General features: G+C 42.3%; 1 protein-coding gene across 4 annotated transcripts in view; it reads left to right on the top strand.

Moving 5' to 3' along the window:
- Positions 1 to 17,294, top strand: part of KATNIP (katanin interacting protein) — a 189,030-nt gene that overhangs the window by 15,231 nt on the left and 156,505 nt on the right. For 3 of the 4 annotated variants that reach the window (XM_034783910.1, XM_034783906.1, XM_034783907.1), the window contains 2 exons: positions 8,699 to 8,793; positions 12,368 to 12,499. In XM_034783910.1, coding sequence (XP_034639801.1) covers positions 8,699 to 8,793; positions 12,368 to 12,499 — 227 coding nt within the window. Of the gene's footprint in view, positions 1 to 8,698; positions 8,794 to 11,747; positions 11,794 to 12,367; positions 12,500 to 17,294 lie in introns of those variants that run through there. The other variant, XM_034783908.1, reaches the window with a different exon arrangement.

Here is a 17,294-nt window from a genome sequence, read left to right as displayed (position 1 = left end):
TCCACGGGGCCCTGGCCCCACCCCTTTCCCACCCCAGCCCCGCCCAACCCCACCCCTTCCCGCCCTAACTCCGACTCTGACCGACCGACCAAACTCTCCTTGCCCAGCGTTCTCCGCCCTCCATGCTTGTCGGGGCTCCTGAGACAGACCAGCCTCTTCTGGTACCTGGCACCATGTCTTCCCGAGGAACACATGGGTCACATGCCCCTGCTCCCCAGATTTCTGCCAGGGTTCACACCAGAATGTGGCCAGCAGCAGCCTTTTGGCACTGTGTGGGAGGGAAGGGACGGGATCTACTTCCAGCTGCAGGGGAGAAGGAGAGGGAGAAGGGATGACCTACCCTGTGTCTTTGCAGAGCTCATCTCTTCTCCACCGCCCCACTCCTGTATGTCTGAAAGCAGCTTGCCCCTTCCTGCACGCTCATGCAGGGCTTGGTTCCACCTGGCCAGTGCCCCAGGCCGGAGGGTCTTGGGCTTTCCTGGAGCACCAGCCAAGTCAGAGGCAGTCAGGGAAGGACGGAGCCTGCCGGTCAGGCTGTTGGTGATCTGAGTGCTCCTCCGCACAGCACTGGGAGCAGGAAGCGCCCCGCCAGGAGGGATATGGAAGAGCAGCAGGGCTGAGGAGGGATGGGGGGAGAAGGGGCAAAGCAGAGAGAGGACAGTGAGAGGGGGAGCATGTAAAGGGTCGATGGGTGGGCAGCAGAGGCAACACATAACCAACCGTCGCCTGGCACCTTTCTGCACTCACCAGCCACTGCAGCTCGCTGCCAGTGCCAGCCAGAAACAGAACGGGGGGCGGGGCCCTGCTGGCCAGGAGCCGGCATGCAGCCAGGGCTGCGCTGAAGGACCAGAACGGGGAGCAGCCAGTCCCATGGGCTGCATCTTTGCCCCGCCATCAACCTTGCACACCCATCCCCATTGCCGGCCACTGGACACCCCCCCCATTCACCACTTAGAGTTGTAGAAGAAAATCTCTGGTCACTGAGGTTAATTTTTAATAAATCTTGTAATGATGGGGAAATTCCAGGAGACTGGAAGAATACTAATGTGTCAATATTTAAAAATGGCAAGCAGGACGAGTAGCCTGACAGCAATAATTAATGCCAGTCAACATGGTTTGATGAAAATAGATCTTGTCAAATAAGCCTGATTTCATTTATTGAGGAGATTACAAGTTTGGTTGATAAAGGTATAAGTATGAATGAGGGTTGATTTTATGAGTTTGCTGAGGTGCCATTTAGATATTAAAAGTGAAATCTAACAAACTAGATTTGCCAATTTTATAAGTATTACAGCCAATATCAGAATGAAATTTAGTTACGTTACTCTCTTTTTATTGAGTCCAGGGAGATTTAGCTTAGTAATTTTAATGCTAGGTTCTTCCCAGGTCAATTTTTACCTGGGACAGTATTTCTAAAATCAGGATGTTTGGTTATTCTTAACCAATCAACAATTTATTAATTCACCCAGAACTATATCCATATACAATCAGCAGTTCAGTAAAACTTTGGTACAACCAATGTTTTAGGCAGTAACTGGATACAAAAGATAGTCTTGCAAGCAATTGTCATAGTCTAGGGGTTGAGGCTCAGATGTTCTACCACGTAACAATACAAATCACAAAGATTTCTTCTTATATTTACTTATGATCTTCAATCTTCAGTTCTTTAGTATCTCTACCACATTTATTATACTTCAAGTTTTCCTTCAAGGAGTAAGGATACACTTGTCTTAAAGGCACTTTTAAGGATGTTTTCCCTGCTGTTGAATGGTTTGGTCTGAAAGGGACAAGTTTAAAATATCAAGTAGTTGCTTAAAGTTATTGTTTTATTGTGTGTTTGCTTTAAATCTCTTAGATTAGTTTGCTTAGACTTACAAAGGAGTGCATGCAGATAGCATTAGTTAAAATCCAAAATATGATTTCTTGAGGTCTCACTAAAAAGTGTAGACTCATTAAAATAATTTTCAGTTCTTTATATTAAAGAACAGAAGGCGAAATACAATCTTATTTGAAATCTCAACACTTCTTTAGGGCTTACAATAGCACAGAAGACATTGTCCACCTACGGAGAGCCAGTTTATTTGATTCATAAAGGCATACAAATGTGCAGCTTCTAATTTGGGGTGAAAGGCATATCGGCAGGATGAAACAGATTCTCCATGGTATATTTGATTCATACGGCAAACAGATTTGGAGTGAAAACATGTGAACTGGACTTCTTGGAGTAAATAGGAAATTTGTTCCCTAACATAACATGCTGTTCGTGACTGGTTTAAGCTCACAGCTTCCCTGATCATCTCTTGATTGAGATACACTTACAGAATGCAGTATGCCACCTTGCATAGGAAGGCAGGGTGTTATTGTGACCCAAGGACCTCGTGCTGCCAACTGGCAGAGGATTCTGGGCTTCTGCCAATCAGAAGTGACAGCACCTATGGGGGAACTCCAGATGGCAGCTAGCCAGAAGGAATTACTGCCAAGCTTGAGTCCCCATCTCCCTGAAAAGCATTGGGATTACGCAAACGTTTTTGAAAAGAACAATGAGGACTTGCTGCCTCCGCACTGAAACTATGACTGCCCTATAAATCTGCAACCCGGGGTGAAGATCTCTTATGGACTGATAAATGCGATATCCGAGCTTGAACTGGCAACCCTTCATGAATACATCCATGAAAACCTGGCCAAGGGCTTCATCCAGCCTCACCAGCAGAGGCTCCAATCTTTTTTGTCAAGAAAAAGGATGAAACGCTATGCCTGTGCGTAGATTTGTGGGCTCTAAACCATGTAAAGATCTGAAACGGGTTGTGACGGGTTGGATCACAGAAACCCCCTTGGGGCTGCCAACTAATGTGCCAAGACTTCTGCCCCTGCTTTCCCTGCTAGCTTGGGACTCCAGAGCCCTGCCTGGCTGTGCCAGACACACTTGCTGGCCACAAACACGGACCCAGGTCTGAACCACGTCCCACAAATTGCAAGCTTAACTGAAAGCAGCTTAAGAAGAGTCTTTAACACTCAGATGCCCAACTCCCAATGGGGTCCAAACCCCAGATAAATCCGTTTTACCCGGTATAAAGCTTATACAGGGTAAGCTCATAAATTGTTCGCCCTCTATAACACTGATAGATATACACAGCTGTTTGCCTCGCCTTTCCCCCGCCTTTCCCCCTCGTATCAATGCATACTCTGGGTTAATTAATAAATAAAAAGTGATTTTATTAAATACAGAAAGTAGGATTTAAGTGGTTCCAAGTAATAGCAGACAGAACTAAGTGAATTACCAAACAAAATAAAACAAAACACGCAAGTCTATGCCTAATACAGTAAGAAAACTGAATACAGATAAAACCTCACCCTCATAGGTGTTCAAGTAAGCTTCCTTTTGCAGACTAGTCTCCTTCTAGTCTGGGCCCAGTAATCACTCAGACCTTCTGTAGTTACTGTTCTTTGTTCCAGTTTCTCTCAGGTATCCTTGGGGGTGGAGAGGCTATTTCTTGAGCCAGCTGAAGACAAAATGGAATGGTCTCCCAGGGGTTTAAATAGACTTTCTCTTGTAGGTGGATTACTGCTCCCCCCCCTCCCCGGTGTAGAATTCCAGCTCCAAGATGGAATTTTGGAGTCACATGGGCAAGTCACATGTCCATGCATGACTCAGAACTTACAGGTAGCAGCCATGGTTCGCATGCTACCTTGTACGTCCTCATGTAGACTTCTTATGTGGATTGGAGCCTTCCAAGATCCATTGTCCGTTAAGTGCTTCTTGATTGAGCACTTAACTTGCAAATTCCTTTCTAAAGAAGCTGACCAAATACTTTACTAAGGCTATTTAAAATCAAACAAGTATACAGCCAATATTCATAACTTCGAATACAACAATGACACATGCATACAAATAGGATGAATATATTCAGTAGATCATAACCTTTATAGAGATATGTTACATGGCATATATAGCATAAAACATATTCCAGTTATGTCATATATACATTCATGAGCATATTCCCATAAAGCATTATGGGGTGCAATGTCACACGGGTATCCTCTGCCCTTAATCTGAGAATTAGAAGATCATGTGCAGTCTGCCAAAATCTTCAATTTAGTGCACAACATGTCAAGGGACGAATGGAAGACCATACGTCGAACCTGCTATGAGCACTTCAAATATTTAGTAATGCCATTCAGGTTGACCAATGGTCCTGCAACCTTTCTCAACACTTTGTGAATGACACATATTTAGAGACATCCTGGATCAGTATGTAGTCATCTATCTATCTTGATGTCTAAAAACACAAGTATGTCAGACTTGAGGAGCATCGTTATCACGTTCATTCCATCCTGGAAAGACTACAAAAGCATCGCCTGTTCACAAAGTTGGAAAAATGTACCTTTGACCAGTCCTCTACAGAATTTTTGGGTTACATCCTCCCCACAGAGGGTGTTAAGATGTACCCCCAGAAGGTGGAGGCCGTCTGTCACTAGACCCTGCCCTGGTCCTCCTGGGAGTTACAGCACTTCCTGGGCTTTGCTTCTTTTACCAATGATTCATCCCAGGCTTCTCAGGGCAAATAGCATCCATAACCAACCTCCTCCGCAATGCCGCCAAGTTTGTTTGGACACCTGAAGTTCACCATATTTTCGAACAACTCAAGGCTGCATTCACCAGCACCCTCATTCTAGCACACCTGGACCCAGGCATTCATAGTGGAAGCTGATGCCTCTAGTGATACTCTCCCAGAGGCATGGTCCACAGCAAATCTTGCACTCCTGAGCCTACTATTCCCAAAAATTTACCCCTGTTAAACAGAATTATGAAATATTGGATAAAGAACTGCTTGCAATTAAATCAGCCTTTGAAGAGTGGCACCATCACCTCAAAGGAGCCTGACACTCAATGCAAGTCTTTTCGGACCATAGGAACCTTGAATATCTGTGGAAGGCTCGGGCTTTGAACCAAAGACAGCTCAGGTGGACATTATTCTTCTCTCGGTTTGACTTCGTCATCACCTCTCTCCCAGGTACCAGGAAGGGAAAAGCTGACACCTTATCCTGAAAGGAGGAATACTACCGAGAGTGCACAGATCCAGCCAAGAACTACCCTGTCTCCTAAAACCTTGCAACTTCCTCAGTGCCACAATGCACCAAGACCTGCTTGATCTAATTCAGTCCACACAAACAACTGGGCTGGAGCCCTTGTGTTAGGACATAGGCGCCATTTATGGCTCAAACTCGCTGTCTGCCAAGAAGGAGCTCATCAGGATGAGCCTGGTAGCCTGTACTCTTGTGGGCAGTAGAGGAAAATGAAGAAAGAGTGCTTGTTGAGGGAATGCAAATATGTCTGGGTTTGGACAGCAGAAGAGAAGGCTCAGATGAAGGCAGCACCAAGTTGATGGTCCTGGTAGGGGTTTAAGAGAAGGAGATACTAGGGATTGTAGACTCGGATGTAGAAAAATGGTGAAAGCCACCCTGCTGGGCGAGAGGATCACCTTGTGGTGGGTGGGGGAGGACGACAATTTCTTTGCAGTGTGCACATGCAGATGACAGGAACTGACAGTGGGGACCCATACTGATTTGATCATGGTAGCACTAGCCGAAAAATTAGCAGACCCTGTGATAATTGGCCAATATTGGCCTGCCTTTTGGCAAATGGGTAATTATAGCATCATAGAACCATGGGGTTGGAAGGGACTGCAAGGGTCCTCTATTCTAACCCTGTGTCAAGATGCAGGATTTGTTGTGGTTAAACCATCCAAGACAGATGACTGTCCAGCCTCCTTTTGAAAACCTTCAGTGAAGGAGCTTCCAGGACCTCCCTAGGTAGTCTGTTTTATTGCCTACAGTTCTTACAGAGTTTTTCCTGAGATTTAATCTAAATCTGCTATGCTGTAGTTTGAACCCATTGCCTCTTGTCCTGCCCTCTGTGGCAAAAGAGAACAACTTTTCTCTATCTTTTTTATGGCAGTCTTCCAGTATTTGAAGACCACTATTATGTCCCCCTTAATCTCCTCTTTTCTAAACTAACCATACCTAATTCCTTCAGCCTCTGCTCATATGGCCTCCATTCCATCCCTCTGATCATCTGTCTTGCTCACCTCTGGATTCTTTCCAGTTTCTCTACATCCTTTCTATACATTAGTGACCAAAATGGGCCACAGTACTCCAGCTGAGGCATAACCAGCTCTGAATAAAGCAGCACTGTCATCTCCCATGACTTGCATGCTATGCCCCTATTAATGCAACCTAAAATTGCATTTGGGTTTTTTTTTTTTTTTTGAAACAGCATCACATTGCTGACTTATGATGAGGTTGTGATCCAACACAACTCCCAGATCCTTCTCAGCAGTGCTGCTGCCAAGTCAGTTATCCCCCATTCTGCATTTGTACATTTGGTTTTTCTTCCCTAAATGTAGCACCTTACATTTGTCTTTGTTGAATTTTGTTTTGTTGTGTATAGCCCAGTTCTCCAAATTATCAAGATCCCTTTGAATTTTAGCTCCTTCCTCCAAAATGTTTGCAGCGCCCCATAGCTTTGTGTCATCTGCAGATTTGATCAGTATTCCTACACCCAGGTCATTTTAATAAAGATGTCAAATAACTCTGGACCCAAAACAGATCCCTGTGCAGCTCTTTTAGAAAAAAACATCCTATCCTGATTTTAAAGTTGCCAGAGATGTAGAATCCACCATGACCCTTGTAAATTGTTCCAATGGTTAATTACTCCCAGGGTATGTCTATACTTACCTCCGGGTCCGGCAGTAAGCAATCGATCTTCTGGGATCGATCCCGGAAGTGCTTGCCGTCGACACCGGTACTCCTGCTCTGCGAGAGGAGTACGTGGAGTTGACGGGGGAGCCTGCCTGCCGCGTGTGGACCCGCGGTAAGTTCGAACTAAGATACTACGACTTCAGCTACATTATTCACGTAGCTGAAGTTGCGTATCTTAGTTTGAAGCGGGGGGTTAGTATGGACCAGACCTCAGTGATAAAAATTTACACCTTATTTCCAGTCTGCATTTGTCTAGTTTCAATATCCAGTCATTGGATCATGTTATACTTTTCTCTGCTAGATTGAAGAGACCATTATTAAATATTTGTTGCCCATATAGATACTTATGGACTGTGGCCAAGTGACCCCTTAACCTTCTCTTTGTTAAGATAAATAGATTGAGTTCCTTCAGTCTATCACCACAAAGCATGTTTTCTAATCCTTTAATCATTCTCGTGGCTCTTCTCTGAACCCTCCCCAATTTATCAACATCCTTCTTGAATTGTGGGCACCAGAGTTGGACAATGTATTCCAGCAGCAGTCACACCATTGCCAAATACAGAGGTAAAATGACTTTTCTACTCCTACTTAAGATTCCCCTTCTACTCCTACTTAAGATTCCCCTGTTCGTGCATCTGAGAATTGCATTGGCTGTTTTGGCCACAGAATTGCACTGGGAACTCATGTTCAGATGATTATCCACCAAATCTTTTTCAGAGTCACTGCTTCCCAGGATAGAGTCCCCCATCCTCTAAGTATAGCCTACATTCCTTGTTCCTAGATGTATACATCTACATTTAGCCATATTAAAATGCATCATCTTTGCTTGTGCCCAGTTTACTAAGCAATCCAGATCCTGTTCTCTTCGTTGTTACCATGCCCCAAGTTTTGATTCATCTGGAAACTTTATCAGTGATGATTTTATGTTTTCTTCCTGGTCATTGATAAATGTTACATTCCATATGACCCAGAACTGATCTCTGTGGGACTCCATTGGAAACGGACCCACTCGATAATGATTCCCCATTTACAGTTACATTTTGAGACCTATCAGTTAGCCAGTTTTTAATCCATTTAAAGTGTTCTATGTTAATTTTATATCGTTGTACTTTATTTACATTAAAAAGTTATGCAGTATAAAGTCAAACACCATACAGAAGTCTGTTGCATCAACACTATTACCTTTATAACCAAACTTGTAAGCTCATAAAAAAAAATCAGATTAGTTTGACAGGATCTATTTTCCATAAACCCATGTTGATTGGCATTAATTGTGTTACCCTCCTTTTCTTTATTAATGGAGTCCCATATCAGCCACTTCACTATCTTGCCCAGAATTGATGTCTGGCTGAGGGACCTATAAAGACCCAGTTTTATATGTAACCCTTTGTTTCCAAATTTCTGGGTGCTGTCCTATGAATCTCTATCTTTTGTTCAATAAACGTATACATACTTTTGCTATAAACAAATCTAAGTGGTGTGTGCTAGGCAAAGCTGTGTTCCAAGGTGAACTATTAAGTAGTGGTATACTGTTCCTTTGGGATCAGTGGGCCTGGTAATTCTGTGAGTGTCCAGCTGGGCAGGGACTGAAGACTACAGGGGATACTTGAAAGACTCTTGGGTTAGTGTGTGCTTGTCACTAACCTGTAAAGAGAGAGTGGAGCCTGTTGAGGTAGTTGTTAATGCTGCCAGTAGCAGGTGGCATCAGGGCACTGATCCCAGGCAGGCACAGACAAGGTTCACTCATGCTAAGGGCAGGTGGTAGCGTGGTTCCTCACAAACCTGGGTACCCCCAGGGAGCATCACACTTGTGTTTAACTTTTTGTGTGACATTGGAATCAAAAAAGTGTCTCAGACCTGGAGAGACTTATAAACATTCTGAAATAACTCCAAGGAGGATATGTGTTTTCAATGTGATTGTTCCTAATTCCCGTTTCAGATTCTGGTACAGCAGCCCAAGTAAAAGAAATTGAACTGCAAGGACGCAGCACGCAGACTGCACCAAGCAAAATCCAGCGTAAAGGATGGTGTCAGGTATGGCGTGGCAGGGAAGAATGCATCCTTGGTGAACTGTTTGGGGCAGCAACAAGTTTGTTGGGAGGCCCTTTCCTGACCCTAACTACAGCTCTTAGTTCTGCAGTGTTACACAGGGAGACACACTGTGCAGTTCCTCTAGCCTGAGCCGTAGTCAGTAGGGAATTCTTACATTCCTGAATTAAAGAAAAAGAGCATCATGTACTGGGAGTGGATATTGCTTCCCCATAGGAGGACAGTGGGCGTCAGCCCCGCTTGTTTACTCCACAGGGAAAAAAGTATTTTAAAAAAAATCTCGTAGGTGATCAGTTTATCAGTATTCAGTACACTGTGTGTGCAGTAAGATGTCTTGATCGATGACATTTTACAAAATTGCTCTGGATGTTTGGGTTTGAAAAGATGGATAAATATGGCTGCTCCCTACCACTGATGGCAGCAGTAGCAATGGCATGGTTCAGAGGAAGTGTGCATGCCCCAGACAGCTAATATTTTTAATAGGATCCCTGTGGAAAGAATAGGGGACGTGATTTCCACCTCAAGTTATTGGGGGAAAAGGGGTGGGGAACAGCAGAAAAAGGGACTGTTGATTAGACCAGGGAGCAAAAAGAACGTATTGCTGCAGGAACCAGTTTGTGGAAGAATGAACGTAATGTTTGTGTGCCCGCTATATTATCTTCCTTCAGTGACTTATTCTGCTTATTTTCATAGATTTTTAAGGCCAGAAGGGACCATTGTGATCATGTAGTCTGACCTCCTGTATGAATAGGCTATAGAATTAGTCAAATTTGTAAATTTTACAGTTCCAGCCAGGACTGATTTTAAAGCAAGATGATTGAAATAACTGATTTCAATCATTCATATAGATATAAACTTGATAACTGTACATGTCTCGCTCAAGCAGTGACTTGCCTTAAGAAATTTCTTCAGTCTTCATTTTTGGTATATCAATTTTGTACGATAATATTAGACCATACTTCTTCAAAATATAGTACATGCACCTGTTTCATTGAAATTCCTGGGAATTTTACCACTAATGGGAACAGGATCAGATCCTACGTAAGGAACATTACTTGAACTAAATTAAATCCAACCACTGAGAGCAGCTTGCTAGACATTTTTTAGAAACCAAACTTTTTCCTTATTAGGTTTATACTTTCAGCAAAATGTTCAGTATTGTGTTATACTGAAATGATACAATATTGCTAGTAATCTATTATCTTGTGATAGGCCACAACTAACAGTCTCCCTAGGGAGCCACCTGTATGTTTTGTTTTTTAGACCTTGTATCTGTTCATCACACTTTGCACATTTGGCCCATAATTTTTTTAAATTATTTATTCATTTTATTATTATTTTGACACTGTCAGTAGGTACCTTTAGCATATTTTCCCATAGAGTGGTTTCTCTGATCTAGAGACCTGACAGGCTTTTCCTCTAAAATGTCTAGTAAGATAGCTGAGCAGCCTAGACAGGGTTTCTCAACCCGTGGGTCGGGACCCAAAATTGGGCCGCCACATTGTTTCAAAGGGTCGCATGGCAGCTCCCATCCCAAGGAGGTGGCTGGGCTCGTCTCCCTGTTCCAGGCACTACAACCTCTGGGGTCCCAGCACCACTCAGGTTTGGCCCAGATATTGTGATGACAGGAGCCCGGGTAGGCAAAATTTGAGTGAGTGACACTGCAACCCCATGAGTCAGGTCACAGCTCCACTCACAAATTTGGTCCAGTCAGGGGGCAGGGCCAAACCTGAGTGATGTTGAAACCCCAGCGGTTGCAACACCCGGAGTGGAGAGCCAAGCCCAAATAGCCCCACAGCACAGGAGCCACCACTGTGGGGTGAGTGCTTGGCAGGATCCAACCCCCCACAGGGGCAGGATCCAACTGAAACCACCCCAGTGCCTCTGCCCCCGGACTATTTACTGGGTCACAACAGGTCATAAACATTTACAAATGGGTTCTGAGCCTAAAAACTTGAGAACCTCTGTTCTAGACTAAGCATTATATCAGTCCCATCACCATATGGGAACTTTATATCAACTTTATAGTCTGAAGTCCCTTGTTAATTTAGTTTCCTCCTTTGGAGATAGCTGGAATACATCTACATAGAGCAGTTTTGGGTGGTGGCTTCTTGCAATTTGACAGAGAACCCTAATGGAGCTCAGTTATATGGCACACAGAGTTTGAACACTAAATATAGCTTCTGTACTCTGCTTTTCCCCAGTAACTGTGGAAAGGCTAGGAGGAATTTGGCTCTAAAAGTAATGAGTTTTAGACTTTGACCAACAAAGCACTTAAGCACATGCTTAACTTTAAGTACAAGTAGCCCTAACATCATTAGTCATTCCTTGGTTCAGGCTATAAAATTTCCTTATGCATTTGAAGTTTATAGTGTGTAATAAAGTTGAGGACTGAACAGAACATAGTTTAAATCCTATTTGTGCTTGTAATTTCATACATGTGAATTGTGCAAAGCATCGAGCTATTCCAACATATTACACTATTTTTCTATTTAAGTGCCTTTGATATGTAATGAGCTTAAGTAACTTGTTATAAATGAGATAAATGGTTGTAAGTTTAGATTTAAATTGTTAAACAAATCTAATCCTGAAAACAAACAAACAAACCACGAGTGCCTCCTGTGTCCGCAACTAGTAGGTTTCTAGTAGTCTGTTCCATTAATTTCTTTTCGGGAAGCTGCTTTTCTCCTGTGAGGTCAAATGGTATTTAAAAATAAAGTGAAGATAGGAGTTCACTAAACTTCACATGATAGGGAATCCACTGCATCCCTACATAACTGCTTTAATGGTTGTTTACCCTTAGTGTTAAGCATTTGTACTTTATTTCTAATCTGAATTTGTCTAGCTTTAAGTTCCAGACATTGGATCGTCTTATCTTTCTTGTCTGCTAAATTAAAGAGCCCTCTGCTATCAAAAATTTCTTCCCCCTTCCTCCTTGTAGGTACTTGTAGACCATGATCAAGTCGCCACTTAACCTACTCCTGGGTAAACTAAATAGATTGAGCATTTTAAGTTTGTCACTATAAAGCATGATTTCCCAACCTTGATTAATAACTTGGGATTCTTTTCTGCACCCTCTCTAATTTTTTCAACATCCTCTTTGAAGTGTTCACACCAGAACTGGACACAGTATCCAATAATAGGCTCCCTATTGACAATACAGAATTAATGCTACCACCCTGTTCTTACTTGATATTCCTCTGCTTACACATCCAAGAATCAGGTTCACGCTTTTAACCACTGCATTGTGAGCAGGATGGCTAATGTGGAGACACTGCACCATTGCTACTTACATTGGTGCAATCCGTTTGATTCAACTCTATAGTGCAAATGCAGCCATTGCTACTACTTGTAACAAAATTAGATAAAATTTCAGATGGGAGAGTATTTTTAAGTTAATGGTATCCCTTTAAACTTAGGGAAGGAATATTTTTCCAGTTACATTTGAAAGTTTATATCTAATAAGCATGGATATAACATTGTGTGAAGCATGTGATAATTTCATACTTAGTGTGCTAATAACAGAAGAAAGATGTGATTTGTTTGTTTCTTTTTATAGAAACCTGTGCAGATTAAAACAGAAAGTGGCTCTAGACTCTGCATTTCACCTCCTCCGGAGTACTCTGATGATTTTGAACCTTATGAAAGCTTGAATATGGAGACAAACGACTATCATAGTAATTGTTCCCAGGTACAGATTGACTTCTGCTGTGGCATTGTTCATGATCAAATGTGAGTCTAAGTCAGGGGTCGGCAACCTTTCAGAAGTGGTGTGCCGAGTCTTCATTTATTCACTCTGATTTAGGGTTTCACGTGCCAGTAATACATTTTAACGTTTTTAGAAAGTCTCTTTCTATAAGTCTATAATATATAACTAAACTATTGTTGTATGCAAAGTAAATAAGGTTTTTAAAATGTTTAAGAAACTTCATTTAAAATTAAATTAAAATGCAGAGCCCCTGGACCGGTGGCCAGGACCCATGCAGTGTGAGTGCCACTGAAAATCAGCTTGCGTGCCGCCTTCGGCATGCGTGCCATAGGTTGCCTACCCCTGGTCTAAATGAAAGTGGACTCAATTGCCATAGTTTTTGCAGCTGAATACCAATACTCACTAATTCAAGCAAAACCCATTATAATGTATATGGCTAACTAGAGTATTTGGGAGTGGTTAAAAGTGACACCAAAAGGGTCAAAAATGAAAACATCTAATGTGTCATTTAAAAAGCATCAGTTTACTCTAATTGCAGTCTACAACACTAAAATACTTAAATCATAATTGTATGTCTTTTGCATGGTCTCACTACAAGGCAGAATGAAGGGTTCTGCTGAAGGAAAGCTTTCAGCCCTTAGAGTGATTGTCCACAAAGATTCCACTCTCCCAATTTTTGGGTCAATGGCAAACTTGGTCAGTGATGATTTTATGTTTTCTTCCAGGTCATTGATAAAGATAATAGTAGTTAAGAACTTTATAGAATTCTTCACCATATAATTTTGACCGGTTTCCACACCAGCCCCCTTCTGGATTATGTCCTACCCCGTGTCTTCTATTTGGACCTGCACGCTTTTGGTGTGGTTGGCCATTTTGAAAAAATATTTATGGGGAACTTAGGGTGATTTGTATGTGTGGTTTTTTACATATTAAGGTTAGAAGAAAATAGGGTTTCTTACACACTTTTAGAGAAAAATAATTTTATAGGTTTTTAGATAATTTACAAAATAAAGTGGATTATCACAAAGTGGTAAAGGAAAAATGTCAGAAAAGAGAGTTTTAAAACTGCACTAAAGGAATAAGTTTTAAAAAACAAACATGTTAACAAATCTCTTTAGAGAAAAAATAATCTTTATTCATTTTTTGAAATAAAGGTTATGATGCTGGCTGACCAGGACTGCCTGCTCTTGCCATGGCTTTAGGCCTCAGCCAAGCACTGATAAATTTATTACCGGAATCCAGTCTGCTTTTACTGTGTATTAGTATGGTTATGATGGGTATTGGACTTATAACAATGTGTTTGGTGTTTAGACTTTAGAAAATTATTGCAAGTTGCTGCATGCATTAACCTCACTTTATCACATATTATAAGGTAATATTTAAATTTTTGCTTTGTATCTGTAAAACATATTTGCTCTGAACTGAATCAGGAGGGATCATCTCCTGCCCATCAAGAAGGCCTATCAAAACTAAATGGGCCATTGTGGGACATCGCAATACAAAGACTTGGTTAATTGCCCCTTTAAACCCATGAAGAGGCTATGTGCAGAAGGGCTTGTCCCATTCAGCATGAAATCTGGAAAAAAGAAATAAAAATAGCCGACAAGAAAATTTTTCATCTTTTGTTGTTTAGACTCTCACAGGGCCAGAACTATGAAACAGAAACAAAGATTCCTAGGGCTAACCTGGGTTAGCCCTAGAAGACATTCAGAGCTGACAGATTACTACAACTCTGTCAGCTTTTGAAACCAGAGACTGTAACTCATTTGTATATATATGAGTGCCTGCTTTAACCTTGTAATAACTCATTCATTTCTTTTCTTAATTAATAAATCCTTAGATATTTACTATAGGGTTGGCTACAAGCATTGTCTTTGGTGTGAGATATAAGGTACAAATTGACCTGGAGTAAGTAACTGGTCTTTTAGGACTGGAAGTAACCTGACTATTTTGTGATCTTTTGTGAAAAGTGACCATCTATCAGTGCTTAATTTGCTAGATTTGGCAGTTCATAACCTCGGCACAGCTGGGCTTGCTGCATCAGTTATGAATGTAAAAAAAATTGTTTGAGCCCCAGCATCTTTTTCGTTACAAATTAAGCATTGACATCCATCCTATAGTCCAGCCTGCTTGAGTGGCAAAATAGACTGGAATGCCCAAGTGGACTGTCTGTGACTCCATGGTAAGACTGTTATAGTGATTTAGGAGTTCACACTTGTTACTGGGTTGGTGATATCTGATTATAGAACATACAACCAGTTTGGGGTCTCTGCTCTGCTTCTTGACAGTCTGCCCTGAGGTTGGCACTCACAGCCGTAAGCAAATCCAGATAGTGTGACAAAAGTATTAAATATTAGTTTTTAGAAAAAAAATGTTCTTTATGCATTTAGGTTATTTTGAAATAAAGTCTGAAAAATAATTGTATGTCTTTTGAAATATGAAAATATGCTTATGAATGTGAATATAATGTAACTGGAATATGCTTTACGCAAAAGGTCTCTTGTAAGGTATCATTACAAATCTTATAATCTACTGAGTGTGTTCATCCTATTTGTTTGCATGTATTATTTCTATGTCTGAAGTTAGGAGAATAAGATATAAACTTGTATTACTGATGTAAACATATTAAGTGGAAGCCATTAAGGGTGCTTCAGAATCAATGAACTGTAAATGGCTGTTTACTTGCAAACCTTCCTGTGTACATGTGGGCCAGCCCAGGAAGAATGGAGGCTGGGGTCTCACAGGACATGTGACCATGTCACATGATGCTGGAATCCATCTTAAATCTGGTACTTTTCCATTTAGAAGGAGGGGTGGGGACCCAGAGAGACAAAAGATTCCCACCTCATGCCAAAGCTATAAAAGGGGGTGGAGCAGGACAAAGGGGCGGCCAGTCATGAGAAAGCCCCTGCTTACCACCTGAGATGTCTGCTGGAATTAACAAGGATTGTACCAGGGGAAAGGATTGGGCCCAGACTAGGAAGGAGTCTAGTCTGTGAAAGAAGCTTATTGGAACATCTCTGAGGGTGAGATATTACCTGTAATCAGTTTCTTAATGTATTAGGCTTAAACTTGCGTGGTTTTGCTTTATTTTGCTTGGTGACTTACTTCGTTCTATCTGTTATTACTTGAAATCACTTAAATCCTACTTTTTATACTTAATACAATCACTTTTGTTTATTAATGAACCCAGAGTAAGTGATTAATACCTGGGGGAGCAAACAGCTGTGCAAATCTCTCTATAAGTGTTATAGAGGGCAGACAATTTATGAGTTTACTCTGTATAACCCCAACCCTAACCTTTATACAGAGAAAAATGGATTTATTTGTGGTTTGGATCCCATTGGGAGCTGGGTGTCTGGGTACTGGAGTCAGGTAACCTGCAGAACTGTTTTCACTTAAAGCCTGCAGCTTTGGGGGCATGACCCAGACCCTGGGTCTGTGTTGCAGCAGGTTAGCGTGTCTGGCTCAACAAGGCAGAGTTCTGGAGTCCCAAGCTGGCAGGGAAAATGGGCTCAGAGGTAATTTCAGCACATCAAGTGACAGTCCCAATGGGCTCTCTGTAACCGATCCTATCACAGGGTTAAAGTTACTTCAGGGGTCCATTTGAGCTGCATAGAGGCTCTAATGACTGCCAATGCTAGGTACCCTGTGGACAGGGTAGACTTGAAGGCATTTAGTATTTCAGCTGGTAGTCATGTCAGTAACCAGGAAAACCTCTTTTTGGGACAGTTATTGGTTTTATAGATAATGAAGCCATCAGTGGCAATTATGCTAAAAACCCTTTCAACTTTAAACATTATGACATTAATTTTGTGGCCTTATATGTGGATGGCAAGAAGGTGCCGGCTAAACCTCTATAACCTGATTTTGAGAACAGAAACTGTGTGAGGGAGTACATGCAGCTCATGCAGGCAGCTGGAAAATATGTAAAAGACTGAGTGCTCTTGTTCCATTGTGGTGACTTTGCTCACACTGTATAACAGGGGTCGGCAACCTCTGGCACGTGGCTCACTAGGGTAAGCACCCTGGCGGGCCGGGCCAGTTTATTTACCTGCTGACGCAGCAGGTTCGGCTGATCGCGGCCCCCACTGGCCGCGGTTCGCCATCCCAGGCCAATAGAAGTGTTGGGAAGCTGAAGCCAGCACATCCCTCGCCCGCGCCTCTTCCCGCGACCCCTATTGGCCTGGGACGGCGAACCGCGGCCAGTGGGGGCTGCGATCGGCTGAATCTGCCACGTCAACAGGTAAATAAACTGGCCCAGCCCACCAGGGTGCTTACCCTGGTGAGCCGTGTGCCAGAGGTTGCCGACCCCTGCTGTATACCTTCAACCTGACCAGGAATGCACTGATCATTATTCTCTGATTAAAACTGGAAACCTAAGAGCAGAGATTTGTTTTTCTAGGGCACTGCCCTCTACAGTCAACATGATAGTGTATGGGGTTTTTGATAACATACCCGAGGTTAATCACAGAAGGAATGTTCCCTTTGATTCTATTGATTATAAACAACATGTAGTTAACACATTTTTTAATCAAAGGATGCTTCCAAAGGGTTCTGTGTTCAGTAGATCTCTGGGACTTGTAAACACAACTCCCTACAATTTACCCAGGGAACACTGGCTAGCCCTCTACTTATCAAATCATGGGCCAAGAAAGTTCTTTGACTCCTGTGGATTTTCCCCAGACAGTAACTTTTCCCCTAAATCTTTCTTGCCTTTTTTTAAACCAGAGACAGCTACAAGACCCCCTTGCTGTTACTACGTTTCTTTAAACAA

This window comes from Trachemys scripta, chromosome 10 (genome assembly GCF_013100865.1).
Source record: "Trachemys scripta elegans isolate TJP31775 chromosome 10, CAS_Tse_1.0, whole genome shotgun sequence".
Taxonomy (NCBI): domain Eukaryota; kingdom Metazoa; phylum Chordata; order Testudines; family Emydidae; genus Trachemys; species Trachemys scripta.
The sequence above is the reverse complement of the archived record's forward strand: the minus strand, read 5'-3'. Positions and strand labels throughout refer to the sequence as shown.